Source organism: Xenopus tropicalis, chromosome 3 (genome assembly GCF_000004195.4).
Source record: "Xenopus tropicalis strain Nigerian chromosome 3, UCB_Xtro_10.0, whole genome shotgun sequence".
NCBI lineage: Eukaryota > Metazoa > Chordata > Amphibia > Anura > Pipidae > Xenopus > Xenopus tropicalis.
The window spans coordinates 13,759,102-13,786,176 of record NC_030679.2 but is presented as its reverse complement, the minus strand read 5'-3'; the positions used below and the strand labels follow the sequence as shown (position 1 = coordinate 13,786,176).

Sequence of the window (27,075 nt, the reverse complement as noted above, 5' to 3'; positions counted from 1 at the left end):
AATATCCTTATCATTTACAGTAGGGGGTACATTATCCCTTATAATACATGAGTGATACTCAGAGTTCCCTGTATAACTCAGCCTGCAGCCTTGTGCCTTTATATGGTCACAGAACCCCTCAGTGACTTCTAATATCCTTATCATTTACAGTAGGGGGTACATTATCCCTTATAATACATGAGTGATACTCAGAGTTCCCTGTATAACTCAGCCTGCAGCCTTGTGCCTTTATATGGGCACAGACCCCTCAGTGACTTCTAATATCCTTATCATTTACAGTAGGGGGTACATTATCCCTTATAATACATGTGTGATACTCACATGTTTGCAAGGCCACACCCAGTTTTATGACCACTCCCACTTAAGGTCATGCCCCAAATTTTTTCCTCCTCTGTATATTTCCCCTGGGAAGCTGCACTACAATAAACAGCACCTCACTCCAATCACAATATGATGTAGCTGCCCTTGTGCATTGAAATACAGCACGCAGAAAAAATAAATCTCAGCCAGCACCAAGGGTCTTGATTCAAAATCTTCATGTATTATTACATTTGTATGTACAACTGACCAAAACATTTGTGGTACATACAAATGTAATACACAAAGATTTTGAATCACAAGACCCTTGGTGCTGGCTGAAATTTATTTAATATATATACAGTATATATATATAAAACTTGTTTAACAACCCAATAATACTTGTAACAATACATATGCATATATATATATATATATATGGTCAATTTCACAATCAATGCATCTATATCATGTAACAGTATAAATGTGGTTTGATGCCAAATGCCCCAAAACATATATATGCAGTGCCAACTTCATTGTTATAGGGATTCTCACTCAAGAATCTGCAAAATGGGAACTCGCCACTGCTCAAAACTAAAACATGGGGCAGGCAAAAAATGTCAGGCTGCTCCTCTGTTATTGGTAGGGGGGTAATTAAGCCCAAGATAGACAAAATTGAGGGCCATAAATAAATAAATAAATTGAAAAATGCCAGGGTAACCAGTGAGTTACACTGGGGTACACTGTCTGGTGGCCAAGTGTGCACAACCCAACAAGTTTGGGGGGGGGGGGATATGAAGCATGCATAGCTCCCAACTGTCCCAATTTTCTCGGGACAGTCCCTCTTTTGACAGCTCAACCCGCAGTCCTGGATTCTTACTGAAAAGTCCCTCATTTCTCTTTGATCTCCTGCACTGAATGCTAAAAAAGATACAAATATAATTAAAAGTTGCTTTTGGCAGAGAGCCCAGAAAGTTAACAAGCGTCACTTGCACTTAGATACATTGTTTCTCACATTTAATTAAATAAGTGGGCTTTTGGCAGAGAGCCCAGAAAGGGCAATTTCACCTTTTTCAGCAAAACTGTAAAAAAACATAAAACAGGACCCCAAAACCCCAAGAAACGTGTTCAAATGTTAAATAACCTGCCAAAAAATTTGGCCACGCTGCGCACAGCTTTTATTTTTGTCCCTCTTTCCATTTTCAAAATGTTGGGAGGTATGAGCAGAATTATCTATTATCTCCCAGAATTATCTATGAAGCAGCACAGAGGGCTGTGAAATTGAGGGTCTGTTCAACTATGAAGGCTGTTTGACCTCACCTGTAGTTAAAAGGTGTGCTGCAAGGGTATTCTGACTGCTCTGTTCTGGGAGAGAGGTGAGCAACTGGAGCTGTGGTGTGGAGCTCATACTAATAGTAAAAGTGTGTTTGGGATAAAAACTGTTTGCTGCACAGTTACTTCTTAGTCTGAGGATATTTATACACAAAAGGTATACATTTATACACAAAATGTGTATTTCCTAATAGCAAGGAACAATTATCTGATTCCCTAAAGACTCAGAACTGAGGTGCTGCTGCTTCTGAGAGAACACAGGGATCCTACAAAGGAGTGTGGCTGTGTGTGTCCTCTGAAAAGGACAGTTTTCTTTTTCAGCAAGACAGCTACTATTTTATTATATTGGAATCTCAGCTGTGTGAACTTTCATTTTCTGCCAAAATTGCTGTGTCAATATATACAGGTATATGGTCTGTTGGTTTGTCCCTGAGGAAGAGCACTGGTTGTGCTCGAAACATTGGGAATGTATATAGACACCCTTGTAATCTATTGTGTCACTATAAAATACATCCTCTGGCAAGCTGGAGATTTACAAACAGTTAAAATGAGTGGAGGCTAATTTTACCCTGACGATGATCCAGTCTGTTTGTAATTCTGGGGGTGTCAGTGAAATCAAAATATTACAATGACAGGTTGGCTCCTTGATGCTACTGTCAGCTTCAGTGGGCACAGATTAAGGAGATGGATGATGTGGAAGACTATAACAGGGGCTTAACACAAGAAAAAGGGGGATCTAAGTACAGCAACTGAGCAGAACCAAGCTCCCTGTACTTAGATCCCCCTTTACCAGTAGCCACTGGTTCTTCTTCTTGTGTTAAGCCCCTGTTATAGTCTTCCACATAGTCCATCTGACTGGGCAATGTGCTAGAATATGCATCACAGGTACCCAGGTCTAATAACCTAGATAACCAATCAGATGTCCAGTGAGCATACTACCTGCTTATTGGTTGCTCTGAGTTACTAGACATGTTGAACAGTTTAAGGGGTATATTTGCTATCTATTGGTCACTGTGCAATGTGCAAAACATAGGAGCAAAGTGGCCTGTTTTTGTACTTTGCACATTACTCCACTGGGGTTATATCAGTCTATCTATCTATCTATCTATCTATCTACCTATAATCTATAATCTATAATCTATAATCTATCTATCTATCTATCTATCTATCATCTATCTATCTATCTATCTATCTATCATCTATCTATCATCTATCTATCTCATCTATCTATCTCATCTATCTATCTATCTATCTATCTCATCTATCTATCTATCTATCTATCTATCTATCTATCTATCTCATCTATCTGTCTGTCTGTCTGTCTGTCTGTCTATCTATCTATCTATCTATTTATCTATCATCAACTATATTATATATACAGTATCAATCCCAAGGATTCAAAAAGATCTGACCGATTCCTAGCCAGGGTGTTCATTCTCCCAGCTAGCTATGCTGCTGTGCTGATCCTAATGTACCTATCAGTATGAATATAAATCTACCAATTGTCATCAATCAGGCTCTGAGCTAAGGATGTGAATGTGCAGTGAGCAGGTCGTTAGCTCTATCAGAGCCTGGGTTGGTTGTCTGCCCACATCACTCGTACCAATCAATCAATCAATCAAGCATTGTTATAGTGCATTTCATATTGATACTAATGTATAGGAAATGCTTGCTTAACAATAACAAACCTGACTATTTAACAAGGTGAATCTTGTATTTATCTGTCTTTCAATTTCTTATCCCTCTGTGGACTTGGAGTGTGTTTTTTGCTAGCACATGTGGATAAGTGAAACTGGGTGCATTACAAGATATCTGTACACACTGCATTTATCTGCTACTCCCAGCATCCTTATCCAGGACCTATGCAGCAGGGATTTCAAAGGTAAAAGAAAAACCACAACTCCCAGCATCCTCATCCAGCAACCTGGGAGTCTGGGAGTGAGTGGGTTAAGTGGGTTTCTGTAGATAGATAGATTATTGATAGTTAGATAGATAGATAGATAGATAGATAGATAGATAGATGATAGATAGATAGATAGATAGATAGATGATTGACAGATCTATTGTGTTGGTCTATAACTGTGTAGAGTACAGAACAGAACACTACTTTCAGTCAGAGGAATATTGGCTCTTGTATCATTTTAGGCTCTGGGTGGATCTAGGATACTATTCCAGCTTAAGCTCAGACCCCAAGAGACTCTAGGCAAGAGACCAAAAAATGTTTTTTTCCATTATCCTATTTTTCCAGTGGTATTAAGACCCTCTGGGCTTATTTATAGACAGTTTTGTTGAGCTACAGTTAGTTTTCTTGAGTTTACAATAACTGCATACAGTATGTCATTCAGCAACCTTTTGGGAGTGGGAGGGGAGAACTCAGTTGTAACTACATTTTTGGATATATAAACATTTTTGCATCAAGCACATGGCAGAACATGCACCTTCCCAATGGCTGTTATCCACAATGTAACAATAGGCACCATATCTCCATAGCATCCCACAGCCACAGTCTTTCCCGAGAGGCTATTATCCTACAGCTATTATAGGCACCATCTCTCCCTACTATACCTGCTATCCCACAGCCCCAGTCCCTTCCCAGAGGCTATTATCCCCCCACTGCTACTATAGGCACCATCTCTCCCTACTATACCTGCTATCCCACAGCCACAGTCCCTTCCCAGAGGCTATTATCCCCCTACTGCTACAATAGGCACCATCTCTCCCTACTATACCTGCTATCCCACAGCCCCAGTCCCTTCCCAGAGGCTATTATCCCCCCACTGTTACTATAGGCACCATCTCTCCCTACTATACCTGCTATCCCACAGCCCCAGTCCCTTCCCAGAGGCTATTATCCCCCCACTGCTACTATAGGCACCATCTCTCCCTACTATACCTGCTATCCCACAGCCACAGTCCCTTCCCAGAGGCTATTATCCCACTGCTACTATAGGCACCATCTCTCCCTACTATACCTGCTATCCCACAGCCCCAGTCCCTTCCCAGAGGCTATTTTCCCCCCACTGCTACTATAGGCACCATCTCTCCCTACTATACCTGCTATCCCACAGCCCCAGTCCCTTCCCAGAGGCTATTATCCCCAAATGCTACTATAGGCACCATCTCTCCCTACTATACCTGCTATCCCACAGCCCCAGTCCCTTCCCAGAGGCTATTATCCCACTGCTACTATAGGCACCATCTCTCCCTACTATACCTGCTATCCCACAGCCCCAGTCCCTTCCCAGAGGCTATTATCCCCCCACTGCTACTATAGGCACCATCTCTCCCTACTATACCTGCTATCCCACAGCCCCAGTCCCTTCCCAGAGGCTATTATCCCCCCACTGCTACTATAGGCACCATCTCTCCCTACTATACCTGCTATCCCACAGCCCCAGTCCCTTCCCAGAGGCTATTATCCCACTGCTACTGCATAATACACCAAATTGCCCTTTGTGCCATTTCCCTAAAGGTGCCAAAGCTCGGCTTTTCAAACAATGGCTTTAATGTACTGAGTCATCATAACAGAGAATAGGCTGTTTGGTTTGGAACTATGAATACTAAAGTCAGTTGCTATGAGAAACAATATGAGGCAGAATGGTGTAAATTGACATGGCCATTGGAAATGAAGAAGATTTAACATCTTGTCAGTCTCCTTTGTGCCTGCCAGGCCTCGGGAGTGTGCTCCTTACTATTTGCATAAACACTGCTAGATGCTAATGGTACATAAAGTCATTTATTCCCTTCCCTCCGGAATGCTTTCTGGGCGACGAGCTCCCTGCTTTGCCAAACAGAACATTCAATCATGGAATTAGAATGTGCCCCTGCCAGCTGTGCCGAGAGGTCCTATCCTATCCTTATTAAAGGCTAAAGTATTTACGTGTCAGGGGAAGAATAGGAGACTGGAGCCATTTTTGATTTATATGACATACAGTATTTTTCTAAGCTTCCTGACATTGTTCTGGTCACTGAGGGCAGATTTCTCATCTGGTGCTCAGTGCAAAGCGCAGCATACAGAGGGACACAATTTCTCCTAGAATGAGCACTAAGGGGCGTGGCTTTTGCACCACACGGGGTCAATAATGACCCCTCATGTCACTGGGAGGCTGGTTACAAGCTCCTTATCACAACCTACAGGGCTTATTTTTTATTTAAAAACCCACCCAACATTCCACTTTAAAATGGTATAATCTGAGAGCAATAGCACTTGGGCCAATTGCTATTGTTCTAACTTTCTACCTCAGTGAGCAGGCAGCCACTGATCCTCTAATGCCATCTATAGTAATTCTCTGGACCCTGTTGGTGCACTTAAACATTAGGAGAATGCTAAAATTCAGCTTTCTTAAAGGAAATGTAAGCTTTATCAGAAAGGTCAATGTAAATACAGCCATAAGCATTTACAGAAACGCTGCACTGAGTCCTCTATCAAAAGAAATGCAGGATTTCTTTTCTTCTTTTTTGTACACATGTTCTTCAGTATCAGACTTCCTGCCCACAGAAAAAAAATCTTTCGGGGCGTGGGCACAAGTCTGCTCAGTTTACTTCTCTTTCCCTTTTCCTGCTCTCCCTCCCATCAGAATTTGCTCCCCCTCCCTACTGTGCTGTGTAATCTTAGCTACCAGCAGCTAGAGCTGCAGCACAGAAGCTACTAAGACCAAGCTAAAATGGCAGTTGCTATCTTAAGCAAGCACAGGGAGCTTCTAGGGCTCTTTACTCAGGTATAGTAAAGCTTTCTGCAGAATAAATATTGCATTACAGCTTGCACTATTGTGGCTAATCTATTGGTATATATATCTATATAGGTGGCCATACACCACCGTAGGTGGGGGATATCAGGAGAAGATCCGCTCGCTTGGCGATGTCATCAAGCGAGCGGATCTTCTCCTGATATCGCCCACCTACGGTCGTTTGGCTCTGGGGCCAAACAATTGAATTAGAATGACGGGTATAGGCGAAGTCCGATCGGGGAACGCATCAACAAGCCAATTCCGTCCCAGATCCAACTAAATGTTTTAACCTGCCCAATCGATATCTGCCCGATTTCAGGCCACATATCGGTTGGGCAGGCCTATCGTTGGTGCCCCTACACGGGCTGATTAGCTGCCGAATCAGTCGGTGCCTCCTGAGCAGTGCAATATCCTTGGAGACACACAGCCATCCTGGCACTGTGCTGCAGAGATACTTGTAATAAATCTGATCCCTTGTTTAATTTAATTAAATATATAATGTATGTTTTTTTAAAGCATTCATTGAATCTGGCAACTGAGTGTACCATAGATGACTTCTACATTTTTAGGTGCAGATTTATCAAAATTTGAAAAAATCACTCGCTTTCTATTAATTCCTATGGAATTTTTAGACTCATATTTATCAAATGGTAAACTCTAACTTTCACGCACTGGTAAATACATGCCAAAAAATCCCATAGGAATAAAAGAAAGTGAGTGAATTTGTCTGCAGTTAGCTCTAATTTCACATTTTGAGAAATCTGCCCCTTAAAATCCCTCAATTAATTTAGTTGCCGTTCAGTGTACTGTATTTACTTTTAGTGGTATTTAATATTATATAAAGGGCAAAGAGGCTGCTCTGTTATACTTGTTATCCATGAAATCACACAGGTCTTTACTCTGTCCCACAAAAGACATGAGTTTGAGCTTGCGTTATAATATTTTTCGCTGCAGTGGGTCTTTAAGGCACGGCTATGGTAGTAATGGCTTTGGCTGTGAATATCAATACAGTGGGATGTTTGCTCTGGTTCACACAGAAGCTGCCGCTATTTGAAAAGATAATTGCCTTAAAGGATCACAAGCCCAAGGAATCGCAGAAGCCTCTTTAAAGCAAAAATCTGTTCTGTTTATAAATGGGGCTGACTGTGTATCTATCTTCCCTAAAAAGAGGATAAATGAGGGCAGAGAACTCCCTTCTTTTGTATTTGCACTGGTAAATAAAGGCACATATTATTATTAACATTTATTTATAAAGCGCCAACATATCCCGCAGCGCTGTACAATAAGTGGGTTACATACATTGGACATACAGAGTAACATATAAAGCAATCAGTAACCGATACAAGAGGTGAAGAGAGCCCTGCCCAAAAGAGCTTACAATCTACAAATATAGCCATTTAACTTATAAGTCCCAACATAAAGATGAAAGGAGGAGTCTCACCATGTTCTAGGTACGAAGGGGTCCCATCTGAAGGATCTAGCCGGCGCGCCCTCCTTCCATGCTTTGAGTTGTTGTGGACAAACATATTATCTGACACTGCCAGCACGTGCCCATCGACGTTAATGGTTGTGGATACGACGACCTGTAGAAGATCATTATCATTTATTTATATAGAGCCAGCAAATTGTGCAGCACTTCACAATAAATTTAAACAAACAGGGATCTTAAAAAAATTAACAAACAAGGGGAAACAGAGTAACAATAAGACCTTAAGTCTACTAAAAAATTAATAAAACATTAATTAAACCCAATAGGATTGTTTTGCATCCAATAAGGATTATTTATATCTTAGTTGGGATCAAGTACAGGTACTGTTTTATTATTACAGAGAAAAGGGAATCATTTAACCATTAAATAAACCCAATAGGGCTGTTCTGCCCCCAATAAGGGGTAATTATATCTTAGTTGGGATCAAGTACAGGTACTGTTTTATTATTACAGAGAAAAGGGAATCATTTAACCATTAAATAAACCCAATAGGGCTGTTCTGCCCCCAATAAGGGGTAATTATATCTTAGTTGGGATCCAGTACAGGTACTGTTTTATTATTACAGAGAAAAGGGAATCATTTAACCATTAAATAAACCCAATAGGGCTGTTCTGCCCCCAATAAGGGGTAATTATATCTTAGTTGGGATCAAGTACAGGTACTGTTTTATTATTACAGAGAAAAGGGAAATCAGTTTTAAAATTGTAAATTATTTGATTAAGATGGAGTCTATGGGAGACAGGCTTTCCATAATACGAAGCTTTCTGGATTAAGGGTTTCTGGATAAGGGATCCCATACCTGTACAAAAAACCTTTAGTTATCTGGCTAAAATGCCATGGCAAGAAAGGCTGGCGCAGATAATAAAGTTATTGAGCCTTCTTTTATTCAAGTAGAGGAGGAAGGATTCATTTAAAGTATAGAAGTATTAATGTAATGGTACAGGGACATGGCAGCCATTGGAGAAATTACAGTGACTGTCCTGCTTTATGGATGAGATTCTGGCTATTTGTAAAACAGTGAATAGAGAAAAGAAAATAGAGACTGCACTCAAACAAGTTTTGGCTGGAGAGCTTACCCCATTTATTCTGCCAGTGTAGCACACAGAATCAACCAGTGTATCACACAAAATCAACCAGTGTATCACACAAATCAAACCCGAAACATTGAGTTTGGGTGGTACACTGGCAGAATAAATGGGATAAGCTCCCCAGCCAACACTTCTTTGAGTGAAGTCTCTATTTTCTTTTTTCTATGCATTGTTGGGGTATTGCCATACGTCTAGGAGACTTTGTACCACAGAAATTTGTTCAAGGGTGAATGCAGGGTCGGACTGGGCCGCCGGGACACCGGGAAAAATCCCGGTGGCCCCGGCTCTAGTGGGCCCCGGCGGCCCAGAGCCGTCCCTTACCTGCGCTTCCCCTGCCCGACCGTACCTCCCCTGACGCGTCTCCCCTGATGCGTTAAATTTTCATGCTCAGGGGAGGACGTTGGGTGGGGGGCCCTGCAAGGGGGGTTAGGGGGGCCTCTACGGGGGGGGGGGGGGGCGGTGCGGGCACCTGCAGGGCCCCTGGGGCAGGAGCCCCGGTGGGCCCTTCACCCCCCAGTCCGACCCTGGGTGAATGCATCTGTGAACTCTTTGTTTACAGCTATTTGTATAACAGAGCATTCTGTCACAGTGGCACAGATCCTATCTGATCCCCCCATTGTAAGCAGCAGTCCTGCCCTGCTTTATGGCTGAGATTCTAGCTATCTGTATAACAGAGCATTCTGTCACAGTGGCACAGATCCTATCTGATCCCCCCATTGTAAGCAGCAGTCCTGCCCTGCTTTATGGCTGAGATTCTAGCTATCTGTATAACAGAGCATTCTGTCACAGTGGCACAGATCCTATCTGATCCCCCCCATTGTAAGCAGCAGTCCTGCCCTGCTTTATGGCTGAGATTCTAGCTATCTGTATAACAGAGCATTCTGTCACAGTGGCACAGATCCTATCTGATCCCCCCCCCCCATTGTAAGCAGCAGTCCTGCCCTGCTTTATGGCTGAGATTCTAGCTATCTGTATAACAGAGCATTCTGTCACAGTGGCACAGATCCTATCTAATACCCATAGTAAGGGGCAGTCCTGCCCTGCCTTATGGCTGAGATTCTAGCTATCTGTATAACAGAGCATTCTGTCACAGTGGCACAGATCCTATCTGATCCCCCCCATTGTAAGCAGCAGTCCTGCCCTGCTTTATGGCTGAGATTCTAGCTATCTGTATAACAGAGCATTCTGTCACAGTGGCACAGATCCTATCTAATACCCATAGTAAGGGGCAGTCCTGCCCTGCCTTATGGCTGAGATTCTTGCTATCTTTAGAACTAGTTAGCTAGTAAAGTCTTTTTGGTGTATATTACTATAACTTCTGTACAAAGCTCCATCACCCCACTTAAGCAGGCATTACAAGACTAGATATAAGGTGATACTATTTTCCATGCTAGTATAACATTAAGATGAACTTAACATTAAAAAAAATGAAGCTGACATTTCCAATTTAAATTTTCCCTGAGAGGCACCACAGCCGCCCCCTGAAATAATGTACCTTTGTGCATTTTCATTTCCAGTTCCAAGGTGTTTAGAGGGGAATTAGACTACTTTATTGGAAACGCATTACCTGTACTTTAGTACTGCGCTCCTAGTTCCTTGACGTAAATTGCGACTTTCTGTGATTTGGTTTAAATAATCCAACAATTTCTCGTACTTATTGTCTCTCTGATAAATATGTACAGATGAAACGGATTACAATCAAAATAACGGAGACAAAGCGATTGAATGTTTTACAAGGCTTGTTATGAATTACAACTCTTACAGTGCACTTTTATATGCTAAACGCAATCAGACTTCTCTGTGTAGATAAAACTGCTGTTCAGCGTCTGTATTTAAAGGACAAGTCAACCCAGAATATATAAACAAAATACTAAGCAACCTTGCAATATACATTCATTACAAACTTGTAATGGTTTCTAAATTATTTGTATATATTATTGATATTAAAAGCAGTGTTTGCCTGCCCTTTTCCAATCTCTGCCCTGGTGGCTCTGGCATTTGAAGCAATGTTACACAAAACAGCAGACTGACAGACCTGTCTTGCTGTAGGGGACTGACCTTTACAACTTTGCTTAAAAAGTAACAACCAAGAGATCAGCAATTGCCGCTTTCAATGGCAATTACATTTACAAATAAATTTTAAAGCACTAAACATTTTGCATTAACTCATATTGGAAAGTTGCTTAGAATTATGTTTTCTTTTATTAGGCAAAAACTTAGGGGTTGACATGTCCTTTAATGAGAAGCAAATCCACTGCCTAAAGCAGGGATCCTCAAACTATGGGCCACGGGCTGGATCCGGCCCCCCAAGCTAATTTACCTGGTAGGGGAGCAGGGAGCTGGAGGGCACAGCAGGGAGCTGGTGGGCAGGGAGCCAGAGGACGCAGCGGGGAGCTGGAGGGTGCAGCTGGGAGCAGGGAAGCAGAGAGCCGGAGGATGCAGCAGGGGAGCAGGGAGCCGGAGGAAATAGTGGGTAGCGGGGGAGCAGGGAGCCGGAGGACGTAGTGGGTAGCGGGGGAGCAGGGAGCCGGAGGATGTAGTGGGTAGCGGGGGAGCAGGGAGCCGGAGGACGTAGTGGGTAGCGGGGGAGCAGGGAGCCGGAGGACGTAGTGGGTAGCAGGGAGCCGGAGGACATAGTGGGGAGCAGGGAGCTGGAGGATGCAGCAGGGGAGCAGGGAGCCAGAGGACATAGTGGGTAGCGGGGGAGCAGGGAGCCGGAGGAAACAGTGGGATGCAGGGAGCTGGAGGACACAGTGGGGAGCAGGGAGCCGGAGGACGCAGTGGGTGGCGGGGAGCGGGAGGACGCAACGAGGAGCAAAGGGAGCAGGGACCTTGAGGACACAGTGAGGAGCAGGGGAGCAGGAAGCGGGAGGGTGCCGTGGGTAGCGGGGGAGCAGGGAGCCGGAAGACGCAGTGGGTAGCGGGGGAGCAGGGAGCGGGAGGACGCAACAGAGAGCAAAGGGAGCCGGAGGACGTAGTGGGTAGCGGGGGAGCAGGGAGCCGGAGGATGTAGTGGGTAGCGGGGGAGCAGGGAGCCGGAGGACGTAGTGGGTAGCGGGGGAGCAGGGAGCCGGAGGACGTAGTGGGTAGCAGGGAGCAGGGAGCCGGAGGACATAGTGGGGAGCAGGGAGCTGGAGGATGCAGCAGGGGAGCAGGGAGCCAGAGGACATAGTGGGTAGCGGGGGAGCAGGGAGCCGGAGGAAACAGTGGGATGCAGGGAGCTGGAGGACACAGTGGGGAGCAGGGAGCCGGAGGATGCAGTGGGTGGCGGGGAGCAGGGAGCGGGAGGACGCAACGAGGAGCAAAGGGAGCAGGGACCTTGAGGACACAGTGAGGAGCAGGGGAGCAGGAAGCGGGAGGGTGCCGTGGGTAGCGGGGGAGCAGGGAGCCGGAAGACGCAGTGGGTAGCGGGGGAGCAGGGAGCGGGAGGACGCAACAGAGAGCAAAGGGAGCTGGAGGATGCAGTGGGGAGCAGGGGAGCAGGGAGCCGGAGGACGCAGTGGGTAGCTGGGAGCAGGGAGCCTGAGGACACAACGGGGAGCAGGCCGTAGTTTGAGGATGCGGGGGGGGGGGGGCGTAGTTTGAGGACAAATTTCTGGCAGCTGGTAACAGAATTATTACTGTGGGTGACGATTCTATGCATTTCAGTGGAACAGGTGCATTTTTGGGTGCAAATTACTGACAGCAGGCTCCAAACCTGCCGATCACTAGGTGGAGGGGGCTACATGAGGGTGACTTCCAAAAAATATGGGTACACTGACATGTTTATATTATTATAAGATTGCCTTTGAACATGTAGTATAGTAAGTGAAAGGACCAACATATGGAAACGATTGGAAAGCAGTGAGCTAGATAAATAGCTGGAATCTCAACCATAAAGTGAGGTAGAATTGCTGGTTTGTAAGAAAAAGGAAGGAGCCTAACCATTTGCTTACATATCCTTACACAAGCACTTTGATTTCAGGCTGTGATACAAACTTCAGCATCAAGGGCATTAACGCCCAAAATATTGCCGGACAAAAACATTGTGCAAATGATTGTACTTATATACTGGCTTTCTTATAGTGTGTGTTTTGTGTGGGCATTTGTGAGTGTAATTCAACAGAGCAGGAGGAGGGGGCACAAGGGCACTGCTGCAACATGCAGAGGTGCATCGTACATTCAGTGTGTGTATGAATAATGAGGCCCCTCTCTATCACTAACACAAGACTTGCCAGAGGAGCCCATACGATGCATGTTGTCACATTGCACCCAAATATCAAAACGTCAGGCCAATTAATGGCAGGCCAGTCTGCCACCTCGTGCTAACACACTCCCCACCACTCGCTCCCTGTCCCCGTTTAATCCACCTATTATGTTGACTAATTAACTTTGCCAGACAGTTTATTTCTTCGTCCATTATCAGCTCCTGTCAGCCGCAACTTCCCAGCCTCCCCGAGGGGAGACCCACTTGTTTGATTGATCACTTATAGATTGACATGCAGATTCATTTAATTAGAGTCTCCTGATTTGAGCAATGAGAGGCCACGAGACCACGGCTGATAAATCAATTCCCTGAAGATTTAGCTGCCAGCTCTGGCTAAACAGGTAACTAAATACATATAAATGTAGAAGTGTTCCGCTCCTTGCTGGTGTTATCCCCACCTTTATACCAGAGGTTTTCAGACTTATTGGATTCTAACCTATGATGGCCGTCTACAGCTTCTTCAGGATTTAAGGATCACCTTAATAAAAGGGCAAAAAGAGTTTTTGCCCAGGGTCCACCAATTCTTGGGGCCCACTGTAATGTTTCCTGCATTGCTTTATTACAGTAGTCCTTCTACCTGCCAGTGACCCGCTCCCCTGTGATCACACACCTCCACTCTTCTTCAGGGTCCATATAGACAACAAGAAGAGATCCTCGGCACTCACCCATTATCAATGTAAACAGGACATTAAGACATTCTGTGCATTAAGCTATCAATATATGCCCTACACCCCCCCACCCCAAAAAATAACTAACTTATCTTCCCTGGCTGCTGCAACAGTCTGAAAGCAAGTTGCTCCACCAGTAAACACCAGGTAGCCAGCATTCCAGATAACACATCCCATACATATTTGTGGGTGAACACTTAAACTATATATTCCCTTTTCATGGTTTTGTGTGCACTTTTACACAACAAATCCCTCTTTCACATCTAATCACAATAAAATGGGATTGACTTGAATGGGGTATCATCCACATCAAGTGCTACCTTCCTCCCTGCTGTAAATATAACACCTCTAATGGAGCACGTTCTGTTACAGTGCTTTGCTTTCTTTTGATCGCTATGTTTTATCTTGTGTCAGGGAACAGCAGCAATTTTCTGCACAACTAAACTCCACGCCCGACTCCCTAAGTATATATTGTCTGAGTGACAAGGATCAAGCCGACTGGGGAAGAAGCTTATCTGACAGGTTGTGAATGTTTCATTAAATGGTACTCATGCTAAAGCACAAGATGAGTTTTATAAATACATGTTAATAAATGTTATTATGATGTTAGGAAGACCAAGAGAAACTCTTTTGGATGCTTTCCAGTTTCTAGGTTGCAATAACTGCAAAGGAAAGTTATGCCCCTCAGTTGGGAATTCTTGAGCCCCTTCCTGGGAAACAACTGTGGAAGGGCTGGAACTAGGGGTAGGCAGAAGGGGCACCTTCAGCAGGAGCGATTGGCAGGAGAAAGGCTGAGCAGAGAGTGGCAGAGGTAGTAAGCAAAACAGCAGAGCCTGTGTGGACCAAGTAGCTTCAGTTGATTTTGTACCATGTGTTCTAGGATCCTTATATATGGAATTGGCTCTGTATTTATTCTGCCAGATTTTCTGGGGGCATTATATATTAAATTGCCCTGTATTTACATTACCATGTGTTCTGGGGGCATTATACTGTATGTATGGAATTTGCAATGTATTTATTCTGCTAGGTGTTTTGGGGTTATTATATGAAACTGGTACTGTATTTATACTGCCATGTGTTCCAGGGAAACTGTATTTGCCCTGCAGCACGTTTAGTAATGTATTAAATTGGCATAATATTTATCTTGTGATGTGTTCTGGGGTATTATATATGAATCTGGCTCTCTATTTGTCCTGCTCTATGTGTTCTGGGGGTATTATATATGAACATGGCACTGTATTTACCCTGCCATTTGTTCCAGGGTATTATATACAGGGTTGGATTCGCAATGTGACCGCCCCTAGGCCCCCGACTCCTCACTCACTTCTGCCCCCATGGGCAGGTGTGTACATGCGCCAATGGCTGTAGTCGGGTCCAGAGCCCTGGGAATCTGTGTGTGGGGCATTAAAAACTATTAGGTCTCCCACACTTCCCCAGTGCTTAGGACCCGAATTAGAAGCAGAAGCTGGGCGGCAGGGCCTGGGCCTTTGTGGCCCTTGCCACAAATCTGGGCCTGATTATATATATATGAATCTGGCACTATATTTGTCCTGCCATTTGTTCTGGGGGTATTATACATGGAACTGGCACTGTATTTATACTGCCATGTGTTCTGGGGGTATTATACATGGAACTGGCACTGTATTTATACTGCCATGTGTTCTGGGGTATTATACATGGAACTGGCACTGTATTTATCCTGCCATGTGTTCTGGGGTATTATACATGGACCTGCACTGTATTTATCCTGCCATGTGTTCTGGGGGTATTATACATGGAACTGGCACTGTATTTATCCTGCCATGTGTTCTGGGGTATTATACATGGAATTGGCACTGTATTTATCCTGCCATGTGTTCTGGGGTATTATACATGGAACTGGCACTGTATTTATCCTGCCATGTGTTCTGGAGTATTATACATGGAATTGGCACTGTATTTATCCTGCCATGTGTTCTGGGGTATTATACATGGAACTGGCACTGTATTTATACTGCTATGTGTTCTGGGGTATTATACATGGAACTGGCACTGTATTTATCCTGCCATGTGTTCTGGAGTATTATACATGGAATTGGCACTGTATTTATCCTGCCATGTGTTCTGGGGTATTATAAATGGAATTGGCACTGTATTTATACTGCTATGTGTTCTGGGGTATTATACATGGAACTGGCACTGTATTTATACTGCTATGTGTTCTGAGGTATTATACATGGAACTGGCACTGTATTTACCCTGCCATGTGTTCTGGGGTATTATACATGGAACTGGCACTGTATTTATCCTGCCATGTGTTCTGGGGTATTATACATGGAACTGGCACTGTATTTTTCCTGCCATGTGTTCTGGGGTATTATACATGGAATTGGCACTGTATTTATACTGCCATGTGTTCTGGGGTATTATACATGGAACTGGCACTGTATTTATCCTGCCATGTGTTCTGGGGTATTATACATGGAATTGGCACTGTATTTATACTGCCATGTGTTCTGGGGTATTATACATGGAACTGGCACTGTATTTATCCTGCCATGTGTTCTGGGGTATTATACATGGAACTGGCACTGTATTTATACTGCCATGTGTTCTGGGGGTATTATACATGGAATTGGCACTGTATTTATACTGCCATGTGTTCTGGGGTATTATACATGGAACTGGCACTGTATTTATCCTGCCATGTGTTCTGGGGGTATTATACATGGAACTGGCACTGTATTTATCCAGCCATGTGTTCTGGGATAACCTACACTTTTACCCTGCAAGATATTATTATTATGATATTTACATATGACAGAGGGCATTGGCCCTTGGATACAATTAAGGAATCAGGGTTGGAATTGTCACCCCTGCTTATGTGCCCTGTGCTTTTACTTCTTACCCTGGGTGCAGTGTGTTGCTTTGTACTAATCACATGGTGCTGGTCATGTGGGGACTGATATGAAGCAAAGGGAAAAGTTCTCATGAATGCAATACTAATGGATGACAATCAATTCTGGCTTGTGTTTCCTGCAGCTATGTATTATTTACACGGCTGCCACTGCGCACTGTACCTTTAGTGCCTATAATGCTGCAGCCAAAGCAATATTAATGAAGAGAGAGAGAATGGAGAGGGGTGATACACAGCCTGTGTCAGTTTGTAAGGCACATCCCATAATTCCTGACTGCACTGTCTCAGCTCTATAAACTGTCCTATTCTGGTTTTAAAGGAACACTATAAAAATAACTACCTAACCTTGTGTTAAATGATGCTGCCTAGATAGGGGAACAACAACCATGAACTAGTAACTAGCAAGTTCACCAGCGGTTATTTTTACCCCATGAGTATTTGTTTAGATGAGAAGCCATAAAGAAATGGGTTGGGCCGGAGCACACAGGGGGTGGGACAAGGAGTCTTTAACTCAAGCTGGATTACAATCTTCTTAGAAGGGGGGGGATTGTATTTGGTTCCAGTCCTGCCCAAAATCACAGATCTGCCAATCACAGAAAGGGGGGTTACCCCCTTAATCTCCTCCACAGGATTTAGCCACAACTTTCAAGTGCCAACCTGGGATGCCAATATAGCAAACACCATTCTGATGGTAGGGTTTAGTAGTTACAATAAATACATGTTTTGCACCATCTAAACCCCTTTAAGCAGTCTATAAGGAGAAACAGAGATATATTTCATCCAGTGGTTGGTTATATAATAAAGATATTATAGAAAGTCCCTGGCTGCTGAATAAATGCCTTGTCACCAACAGGAATCACAGCATTTAACCTTGATATTTACTTGGCATTTTTCATTTTCTACATCTGCTGCACTTACTATGGAAATAGTAGAAAGGCAAAGAATCAAAGAGAGAGAGAGAGAGAGAGAGAGAGACAAGCTCTTATTTCTACATGTTCCATCCAACCTTCTAAATTATTTATTGCAGAAATATCTGCGGGCTGCTGCTGATTTAATGCTGCTCCCTGCAAAAGTCCCAATCCTCGGCTTGAAAACAAATAATACGCAATTAATCCTGGAACAATGGAAAGGTTGCTCTAATTGACGTGACCTGTGTAATTAGGTGAGCCCTTGTTCACTCGCTGCTGCTGTTCAGGTGGCACTGCCTTGTTAAACGTCCAGGGATCAGCAGTCTCCTGCCAGTCACCTACACGGGTCTCTACCCACATGGCCTGGCATAATCCCAAACTAGCCTCAAGGTGGGTTTTGAGCAGCTGGGTGACATGGATCTAATAGCAATAGTAATTTGAATGTAACTAGCGCTGTTCACTTGGACCGCGATTGTAATCTAGATTAAGCAATAAAAAACAAAAAAGAAGGAAAGAAGCTGCTTATAATGTTGATCTGATCAGGTTGCATTCCCTTGGACCTAAACATTTAGCAATGTAAGCTCCACTGGGGCAGGGACTGATAGGAATGGGATAGGGACCTTAGATTGTAAGCTCCACTGGGGCAGGGACTGATGCGAATGTGATTGGGACCTTAGATTGTAAGCTCCACTGGGGCAGGGACTGATGGGAATGTGATAGGGGCCTTAGATTGTAAGCTCCACTGGGGCAGGGACTGATGGGAATGTGATAGGGACCTTAGATTGTAAGCTCCACTGGGGCAGGGACTGGGAATGTGATAGGGCTCATAGATTGTAAGCTCACTGGGGCAGGACTGATGGGAATGTAATAGGGACCTTAGATTGTAAGCTCCACTGGGGCAGGGACTGATGGGAATGTGATAGGGACCTTAGATTGTAAGCTCTACTGGGGCAGGGACTGATGGGAATGTGATAGGGACCTTAGATTGTAAGCTCCACTAGGGCAGGGACGGGACCTTAGATTGTAAGCTCCACTAGGGCAGGGGCTGATGGGAATGTGATAGGGACCTTAGATTGTAAGCTCCACTGGGGCAGGGACTGATGGGAATGTGATAGGGACCTTAGATTGTAAGCTCCACTAGGGCAGGGGCTGATGGGAATGTGATAGGGACCTTAGATTGTAAGCTCCACTAGGGCAGGGACGGGACCTTAGATTGTAAGCTCCACTAGGGCAGGGGCTGATGGGAATGTGATAGGGACCTTAGATTGTAAGCTCCACTGGGGCAGGGACTGATGGGAATGTGATAGGGACCTTAGATTGTAAGCTCCACTAGGGCAGGGGCTGATGGGAATGTGATAGGGACCTTAGATTGTAAGCTCCACTGGGGCAGGGACTCATGGAAATGTGACAGGGACCTTAGATTGGATTGTAAGATCCACTGAGGCAGGGACTGATGGGAATTTGGTAGGGACCTTAGATTGTAATCTCCACTGGGGCAGGGACTGATGGGAATGTGATAGGGACCTTAGATTGTAAGCTCCACTAGGGCAGGGGCTGATGGGAATGTGATAGGGACCTTAGATTGTAAGCTCCACTGGGGCAGGGACTCATGGAAATGTGACAGGGACCTTAGATTGGATTGTAAGATCCACTGAGGCAGGGACTGATGGGAATTTGGTAGGGACCTTAGATTGTAATCTCCACTGGGGCAGGGACTGATGGGAATGTGATAGGGACCTTAGATTGTAAGCTCTACTGGGGCAGGGGCTGATGGGAATGTGGTAGGGACCTTAGATTGTAAGCTCTACTGGGGCAGGGACTGATGGGAATGTGATAGGGACCTTAGATTGTAAGCTCACTGGGGCAGGGACTGGGAATGTGATAGGGCTCATAGATTGTAAGCTCCACTGGGGCAGGGGCTGATGGGAATGTGATAGGGACCTTAGATTGTAAACTTCGCTGGGGCAGGTACTGATGGGAATGTGATAAGGACCTTAGATTGTAAACTTCGCTGGGGCAGGGAGTGATGTGAATGATGTACAATGTATGTTAAGCCACTCAGGATAATAACTGCTTACTGAATTGCCTTGTACTTGGTGAACTAAACAAACATAAATTCATGCGGATGGGAACCAATCCTTATTTAGTTTTCTCCCCAAGAGGAGCCACTATATGAAAAAACCCTCCCTGAAAGCATTCCAGATAAAAGATTTCACCCCTGTATAGAGCAGGGATGTGAGGCCTATGGCTAGTTGAATATTTCAGAAAGTGTAGCTCAACCATTTTTAAAGGTTCACAGCTCTGATACTCTTGATACAGATTAAAAGGATGGTGACCTATCCGACAAGCAGAAAACCATTCTGACATTCAGACAAATGCCTGGTGCTGGGGTAAGACGCAGAGCAGAAGGCTATGGAACATAATAACAAGGAAATCCATCAAAAACAAAGCTTGCCTTTGAATGTGTTTGTCTGCTGACGTTTGGCTCTGTTTGTCATGTGGCCATTGCACACTTTGTTCTTCTTCGCTAACAGATAAATCATTTCCTGCATCATTTCCCATGGAATTCCATGCATTTTCCACATGTTCCCTTCCAAGCTCTCCCTGAAATTTTCAGTGAAGTTCAGCCTTTAGACCTCTGTGTTGGACTAATAAATAAATGCTAAACAGTTCTATGTGTATTCCAGCAGTGGGGTATTTGGCTCCATTATTATAAGCCCCATTATATTTTTATTGACTGTCCAATTCCTTCAGTTTTACCAGCTCTTAAAAAAAAGAGTAAGTCATTTATTGACAACAAAATGAAGATTGTGAACGCGATAGGGACCCTAGATTGTGTCACGCTATACAGATATGATAAATACATAAATGTGTGTAATAGGTAATCCTAACCACCCCCCCCCCCCCCAAAAACCTGCATACCCCCTCTGCACCCTGGGCATCTTCCTCTCCTGCGTACCACTAGTACCAGTCCTAGTATCTCATCACACTTTATTGTATCCACCAATGCACCATGCATGGTGGTAAGCAACATGATAAACACTCCAAATGTTCACAGTATTAACTTTGTATCCTTGTATCCTTGTCTAGCACAGCAGTCCATTCTAGTAAACATTCAATTCAACATCATTTTCCTAAGTGAGACATTTAATTTAATTAGTGAGACTATTAATTTATTTATACAATAGCTCACCACTCTTTGATTGCAGGTACCACTACATTTGTAGACAAACATGAATTCATGTACCATCAATAGGATTTCGACATTAACAAAGTGGTATAAACATTTGGTGCTTATCATCCGAATGCTTGGTCAATACTGGAGGCCGTCTTGATGTTGTGTTTAATGTCATCAAACAAAGCCTCTTGACTTGAGAAGTGAAGAAGACAATTGGCCAGCATGACTTTAGGCTGGTCTAACCAGAGATGACACAACCAAAATGCAAGTGATAGGTCAAAAATCAATGGGGGGGTAGGTTCTCCATGAGTAAAACTGGAACTTTTTTTATTATATACTGTATAATGTAAACATCATTGATTATTACATTTCTGTCTAATGTTTGATTAGAGCTGATGGATATTATGGCTTAATACTTAGAGAAGGATTTCCCCCTTGCTTGTTAGTGAGACTCCAACCAAAGGTATCTAGCCTTCACTTACTTGAAACCTGCGCATGTCCCGTGGGTTGCCAGCATTCTTCAAACAGTTTTGGTTACACTTCAGAAAGAATTTCAGGAAGAACCTGTAGAAAGGAAAAAAAAAACCTATGAAGATTTGATCATAAATATTCCTTATATATGTATATATGTACAACTGACATCACAATATAAGGATATTAGAAGAACTTTAGAATACAGCCTGTGAACTTGTTCCTTTAATGGGTCTTGGGATTCTTTGGTAGCCTCTAACCTCCTTATAGCACTAGGGTTGCTAGTTACATGTTCACACTACACCAAGATAGATATGCGTGGGTTTCAAATAACATATCACGGGGAACTATGTCATGATAGCCACACCATGCCTCTGAACCCATCAACCTAGGATAGTGATGCTAGCTCTTTTGGGCAGGGCCCTCTTCACCTCTTGTATCGGTTATTGATTGCTTTATATGTTACTCTGTATGTCCAATGTATGTAACCCACTTATTGTACAGCGCTGCGGAATATGTTGGTGCTTTATAAATAAATGTTAATGTAATGTAATGTAATGTAAGAATATTGTTCTTTGGGTAGAATTTGAAAAAAAATGTTCCCAGCAACTGTCTCTTTAGATTTAATCCAGTTCAGGCATGTCATGGTGACCTTGTCCTGATTCAACATTCATAACAAAGTGATGGACGCCTTGACATGGTTTTTGAAAGAGAAGAATTAATAAAAGAAAGACTGACATTGGTCTGTTTGAACATGTGGTCTGGAGTCAACAGACTGATGCGAACCACCTGCTGTAGTTTATGTAAAAGATTCTGGCTGAGCTTTGCAGTCAACAGTTGTGACCATTCATGTATTAATATACATTTGGGTCCATAGACATCCCCCCTTATTTTGACAACTTCTCAAAATGTAGAGTTGACATAAACTCTAGATACTCGTTGGGTGGGAAACAGGACAGGAAAGCTTTGAAGCTAATGTCACAAAGGATGACTTTCCCACAATCATTAAAGACAAAGGAAACTAATGGCAAGTATGGCAAAACATGTGCCATCCTGAGCACTGAAAGGTGGTTGGCTCATCACACAAAAAACCCATGTTTCACTTGTACAGGTATGGGATCCCTTATCTGGAAACCCGTTATCCAGAAAGCTCCGAATTACGGAAAGCCCATCTCCCATAGACTCCATTTTAATCAAATAATTCAGAATACTAAAACTGATTTCCTTTTTCTCTGTAATAATAAAACAGTACCTGTACTTGATCCCAACTAAGATATAATTACCCCTTATTGGGGGCAGAACAGCCCTATTGGGTTTATTTCATGGTTAAATGATTCCCTTTTCTCTGTAATAATAAAACAGTACCTGTACTTGATCCCAACTAAGATATAATTACCCCTTATTGGGGGCAGAACAGCCCTATTGGGTTTATTTCATGGTTAAATGATTCCCTTTTCTCTGTAATAATAAAACAGTACCTGTACTTGATCCCAACTAAGATATAATTACCCCTTATTGGGGCAGAACAGCCCTATTGGGTTTATTTAATGGTTAAATGATTCCCTTTTCTCTGTAATAATAAAACAGTACCTGTACTTGATCCCAACTAAGATATAATTACCCCTTATTGGGGGCAGAACAGCCCTATTGGGTTTATTTAATGGTTAAATGATTCCCTTTTCTCTGTAATAATAAAACAGTACCTGTACTTGATCCCAACTAAGATATAATTACCCCTTATTGGGGCAGAACAGCCCTATTGGGTTTATTTAATGGTTAAATGATTCCCTTTTCTCTGTAATAATAAAACAGTACCTGTAATTGATCCCAACTAAGATATACGGTAAATAATCCTTATTGGATGCAAAACAATCCTATTGGGTTTAATTAATGTTTTATTGATTTTTTAGTAGACTTAAGGTATGGAGATCCATATTACGGAAAGACCCCCTTATCCGGAATATCCTTGGTCCTGAGCATTCTGCATAACGGATCCTATACCTGTATTATCCAACTTGTACAATCTGTATTATATACCCGTTAGGCTCATACAAGCCAAAATGTAAGGTAGTGTACCTTGATCAAGGACCAATCAAGATCTACATCTCTTTTTCTTTACATGAGAGATACCCAACCTCCATTCACAACTGAGAAATTGTTAGTTTATGCACCTATAATTTAAGTACAGTCTGAGCAGTACAGAGACATATATATGTGTAGATGTTACAAAGTAGGGCCTAGAAGGAGATCATAGAAATTTCAGCTTGGGTTTTTGTAATATCAGTTTGCCTCCTAGTGACAATTGCAGAGTTATACCATGACAAGTATCTGTTACCCTGCTCAGGATTAGAGACAGAATGCCACCTTGGCATACAACTGTGCCAAAGAAAAGCAGAGAGGCTGGCAGAAAATGTGGAAGGCTAAGAGCTTGGGTGTTAGCACCTTCTCATTTGCAACTCAAGGCATAAGGTGTTAAATATTCCTTTACAGAGGTGAAATCCAACAGCTGTTGATGTACTTTCTTCTCCTGACTCTTTCCAGCTTTGACATTGGTGCCGCTGACTGCAGCAGCCAAAACACTATTGCTCTGTGAGTCAACAATTTTATTGTTCTTATTACTTTTTATTTTGTATCTTTCTTTTCAGCCCCTCTCCTATTCATATATCAGTCTCTCATTCAAAGTACTCCCCTGTTGCTAAAGTCAATGGGCCCTATCAACCAGATAGCTGCTGAAATTCCAAACTGGTGAGCCACTGAACAAAATAGTAAAAAACTGCAAATTGTCTCACAATAGCACTCTCTACATCATATTTTAAAACTACACAATTGTAGGAAAACGATGCCTCTTTTATAACAGAGAAGGAAAAAAGTGCTGCATGATGAGCATATCATAAAATATATTAGGGAATCATTTATAATTTAGCTAATATAAAGACAAAGAAGTGAAGGCAAGTGAAAAACAAAATGTGGTAGAAAGGATAAGATCGCCTTTCTCTAATGCTGAGCACTCAGTACCTCGGCGCTGCTCGCACAGAGAGACAGGGGTCAGTGCCTCGCTTGAGATGTGACAAGCCTACTACTTTATTATCACATTAGCGCAGGGAAAAAGCCCCATAATTAACAGAACTTATCTTCATTTACTTGCTGAAAGCTGTAATATTCAATCATGTGCTGCTGCCTAATTGCTTTGTCTGTCTTCATGCAGATTTCTCACAAGAGTGGGTGAAGGCCAGCTAGGAGCTGCTATTGTAGGCAGATCTGCCATGAGAGGGGGGTCCCAGACCCCCAGAGCAGCAGTTGTGGGTAAGAAGAGTGTGAGCAAGCTCAATAAAGCAGCACATATGTCTATGCAGTGCTTCTAGCAGCCTCACACTTTGTTATATTTTAAAGGGCACAAATAATTATATTTAGCCACTGGCAGAAATTGACAGATTTGTACAAATTAATTCAGTGGGGCAAATAATCGTCTGAAGCTTGCTGTACATGTGAATGCATGCACGTCCCTATAATCTGGACCTATATCTCTGTAGGATGGCTAATTAGTCAATGAACCATGTTGGCCAATGCATTGGAGGACATTTTTAGGGAGCCTTTCCTAAAGCTGGAGCATTATACCCTTGATGAAAATCCATATTTCATTACAGGTGGATCAATTGTAGGTAAGTCATCAATTTGTTCAATATGACTAATTATACTGTGTACAAACTGATGAATACACTTGTAATGCATTATTAGCATTAGCATTCACAACTTTTCCTATTATCTTCTTCAATACAGGTATGGGACCCGTTATCCAGAATGCTTGGGACCTGGAGTATTCCGGATAAGGGGTCTTTCTGTAATTTGGATCTCCTACCTTAAGTCTACTTAAAAAATTATTTAACCATTAAATAAACCCAATAGGGCTGTTCTGCCCCCAATAAGGGGTAATTATATCTTAGTTGGGATCAAGTACAGGTACTGTTTTATTATTACAGAGAAAAGGGAATTATTTAACCATTAAATAAACCCAATAGGGCTGTTCTGCCCCCAATAAGGGGTAATTATATCTTAGTTGGGATCAAGTACAGGTACTGTTTTATTATTACAGAGAAAAGGGAATCATTTAACCATTAAATAAACCCAATAGGGCTGTTCTGCCCCAATAAGGGGTAATTATATCTTAGTTGGGATCAAGTACAGGTACTGTTTTATTATTACAGAGAAAAGGGAATCATTTAACCATTAAATAAACCCAATAGGGCTGTTCTGCCCCCAATAAGGGGTAATTATATCTTAGTTGGGATCAAGTACAAGGTTCTGTTTTATTACTACAGAGAAAAAGGAAACCATTTTTAAAAATGTGAATTATTATATTAAAATGGAGTCTATGGGAGATGGCCTTTCCGTAATTTGGAACTTTCTGGATAACGGGTTTCCAGATACGGAGTCCGATACCTGTATAAAGAGCCCAAATGCTCAACAAACTCAACAGCTTCTCTGTGTGCAATGCCTCAGGTCTTACATTTACATTTGGAAGTGATGAAGCAGCCCTATTATTGGTCATAACCTTGTAAAGCAGGGGTGGGCAAACTAAACCCGTGGGCCATGTCCGGCCCATTGGTGTTTTTAATCCAACCCACTGATTCCGCAAGTCTCAACACATGAGACTTGGTGTCTGGTGACTGACGAGCGAAAACGGCGTAACGCTGGCCCGGCCTGGCCCTTCTGTAAGTCAATGTGGCCCCTGAGCCAAAGATTTTGCCCACCCCTGTTGTAAAGTAATCTCATGCATTACTTTAAATATGTCTAACATGTTCTTCTTTTGACCTCCTTGTAGGTTCCATATTCAACCACCCAATTTTAACAGTGACTATTTCAAAAACCCTTGCCATGCCAATTTTCTCCCAATCACAGCTGTCCACAAACTCTTCTATTCACACCCATGGTACAGCTGTCGTGTGCAATGTCAGTTGCACGATGTGTGAATATATTCAAGGATTAACCTCTACTTGTATTCCTGTCTTATGTTAACCTCTTTAAATCCTTATCCAAAGCTTTAACCTGGAGTCCCAATCCAAAACGTAAGCTGCAAATCAGCTCCCTGCTGCCATTTTAGGATGGTATACGTGCAAAAATGTCAAAAAATTTCTAAAAGTGGATTTACCATGGGCCTAGTTGGAGTCCTAGTAAATCTGTTTTTTAAATATCTTAAAGGGCATTTTCTATGGGCTCCAACCAAGCCCAATGCAGTATTTCCAATTTTTTTATGTCCACCAATATTCAAAACCCAATAAAAGGGTGGAGCTTACTAGCTACCTGTGGTGGCTGTGTATCGATGTTCTGGATCATGGTGGTACTTTCATACCGTCACTGTATCCTTTAATAATAATAATCTTATAAAAAGTATTCCAATCACTTCCAAACAATTTGAAAAAAAATGTCATTCTTCTATTTTAGCTTTATTTCATAGTTCATGCGACTAAAACTGTAAAACAAATCTGTGTATGCTGGCTCCTTGGCCATGCCTGAAATGCTTTGTGTTCGGCAATTTAATAAAATAACATTTACTGAGGGCTGTAAATACCTAAAGAAATTAATATCAACCCGTTCCAGGGAAATGAAAGAGGCCACCAGCATCTTATTTCAAATCTATTCATGCTGTGTTTATTGTCATTTAATAGAAAAAGATCTGTTTCCAAATGTTTCTGTATTCTTGGGGTTGGGAGACAGAAACATGCTACATATTTGTTTGGTGACACCTTTATTGGCAAGCTGAATATATTTTACAAGTT

At 42.8% G+C, this 27,075-nt stretch overlaps 1 protein-coding gene across 4 annotated transcripts in view; it reads right to left on the bottom strand.

Annotated features, from left to right (window-relative positions):
- Positions 1-27,075, bottom strand: part of ebf4 (EBF family member 4) — a 289,880-nt gene that overhangs the window by 64,150 nt on the left and 198,655 nt on the right. For all 4 annotated transcript variants that reach the window (XM_004912763.2, XM_002939608.3, XM_004912765.2 and 1 more), the window contains exons 7-8: positions 21,313-21,394; positions 7,798-7,939 (exon numbers count right to left, since the gene is read on the bottom strand). In XM_004912763.2, coding sequence (XP_004912820.1) covers positions 7,798-7,939; positions 21,313-21,394 — 224 coding nt within the window. The remainder of the gene's footprint in view (positions 1-7,797; positions 7,940-21,312; positions 21,395-27,075) is intronic.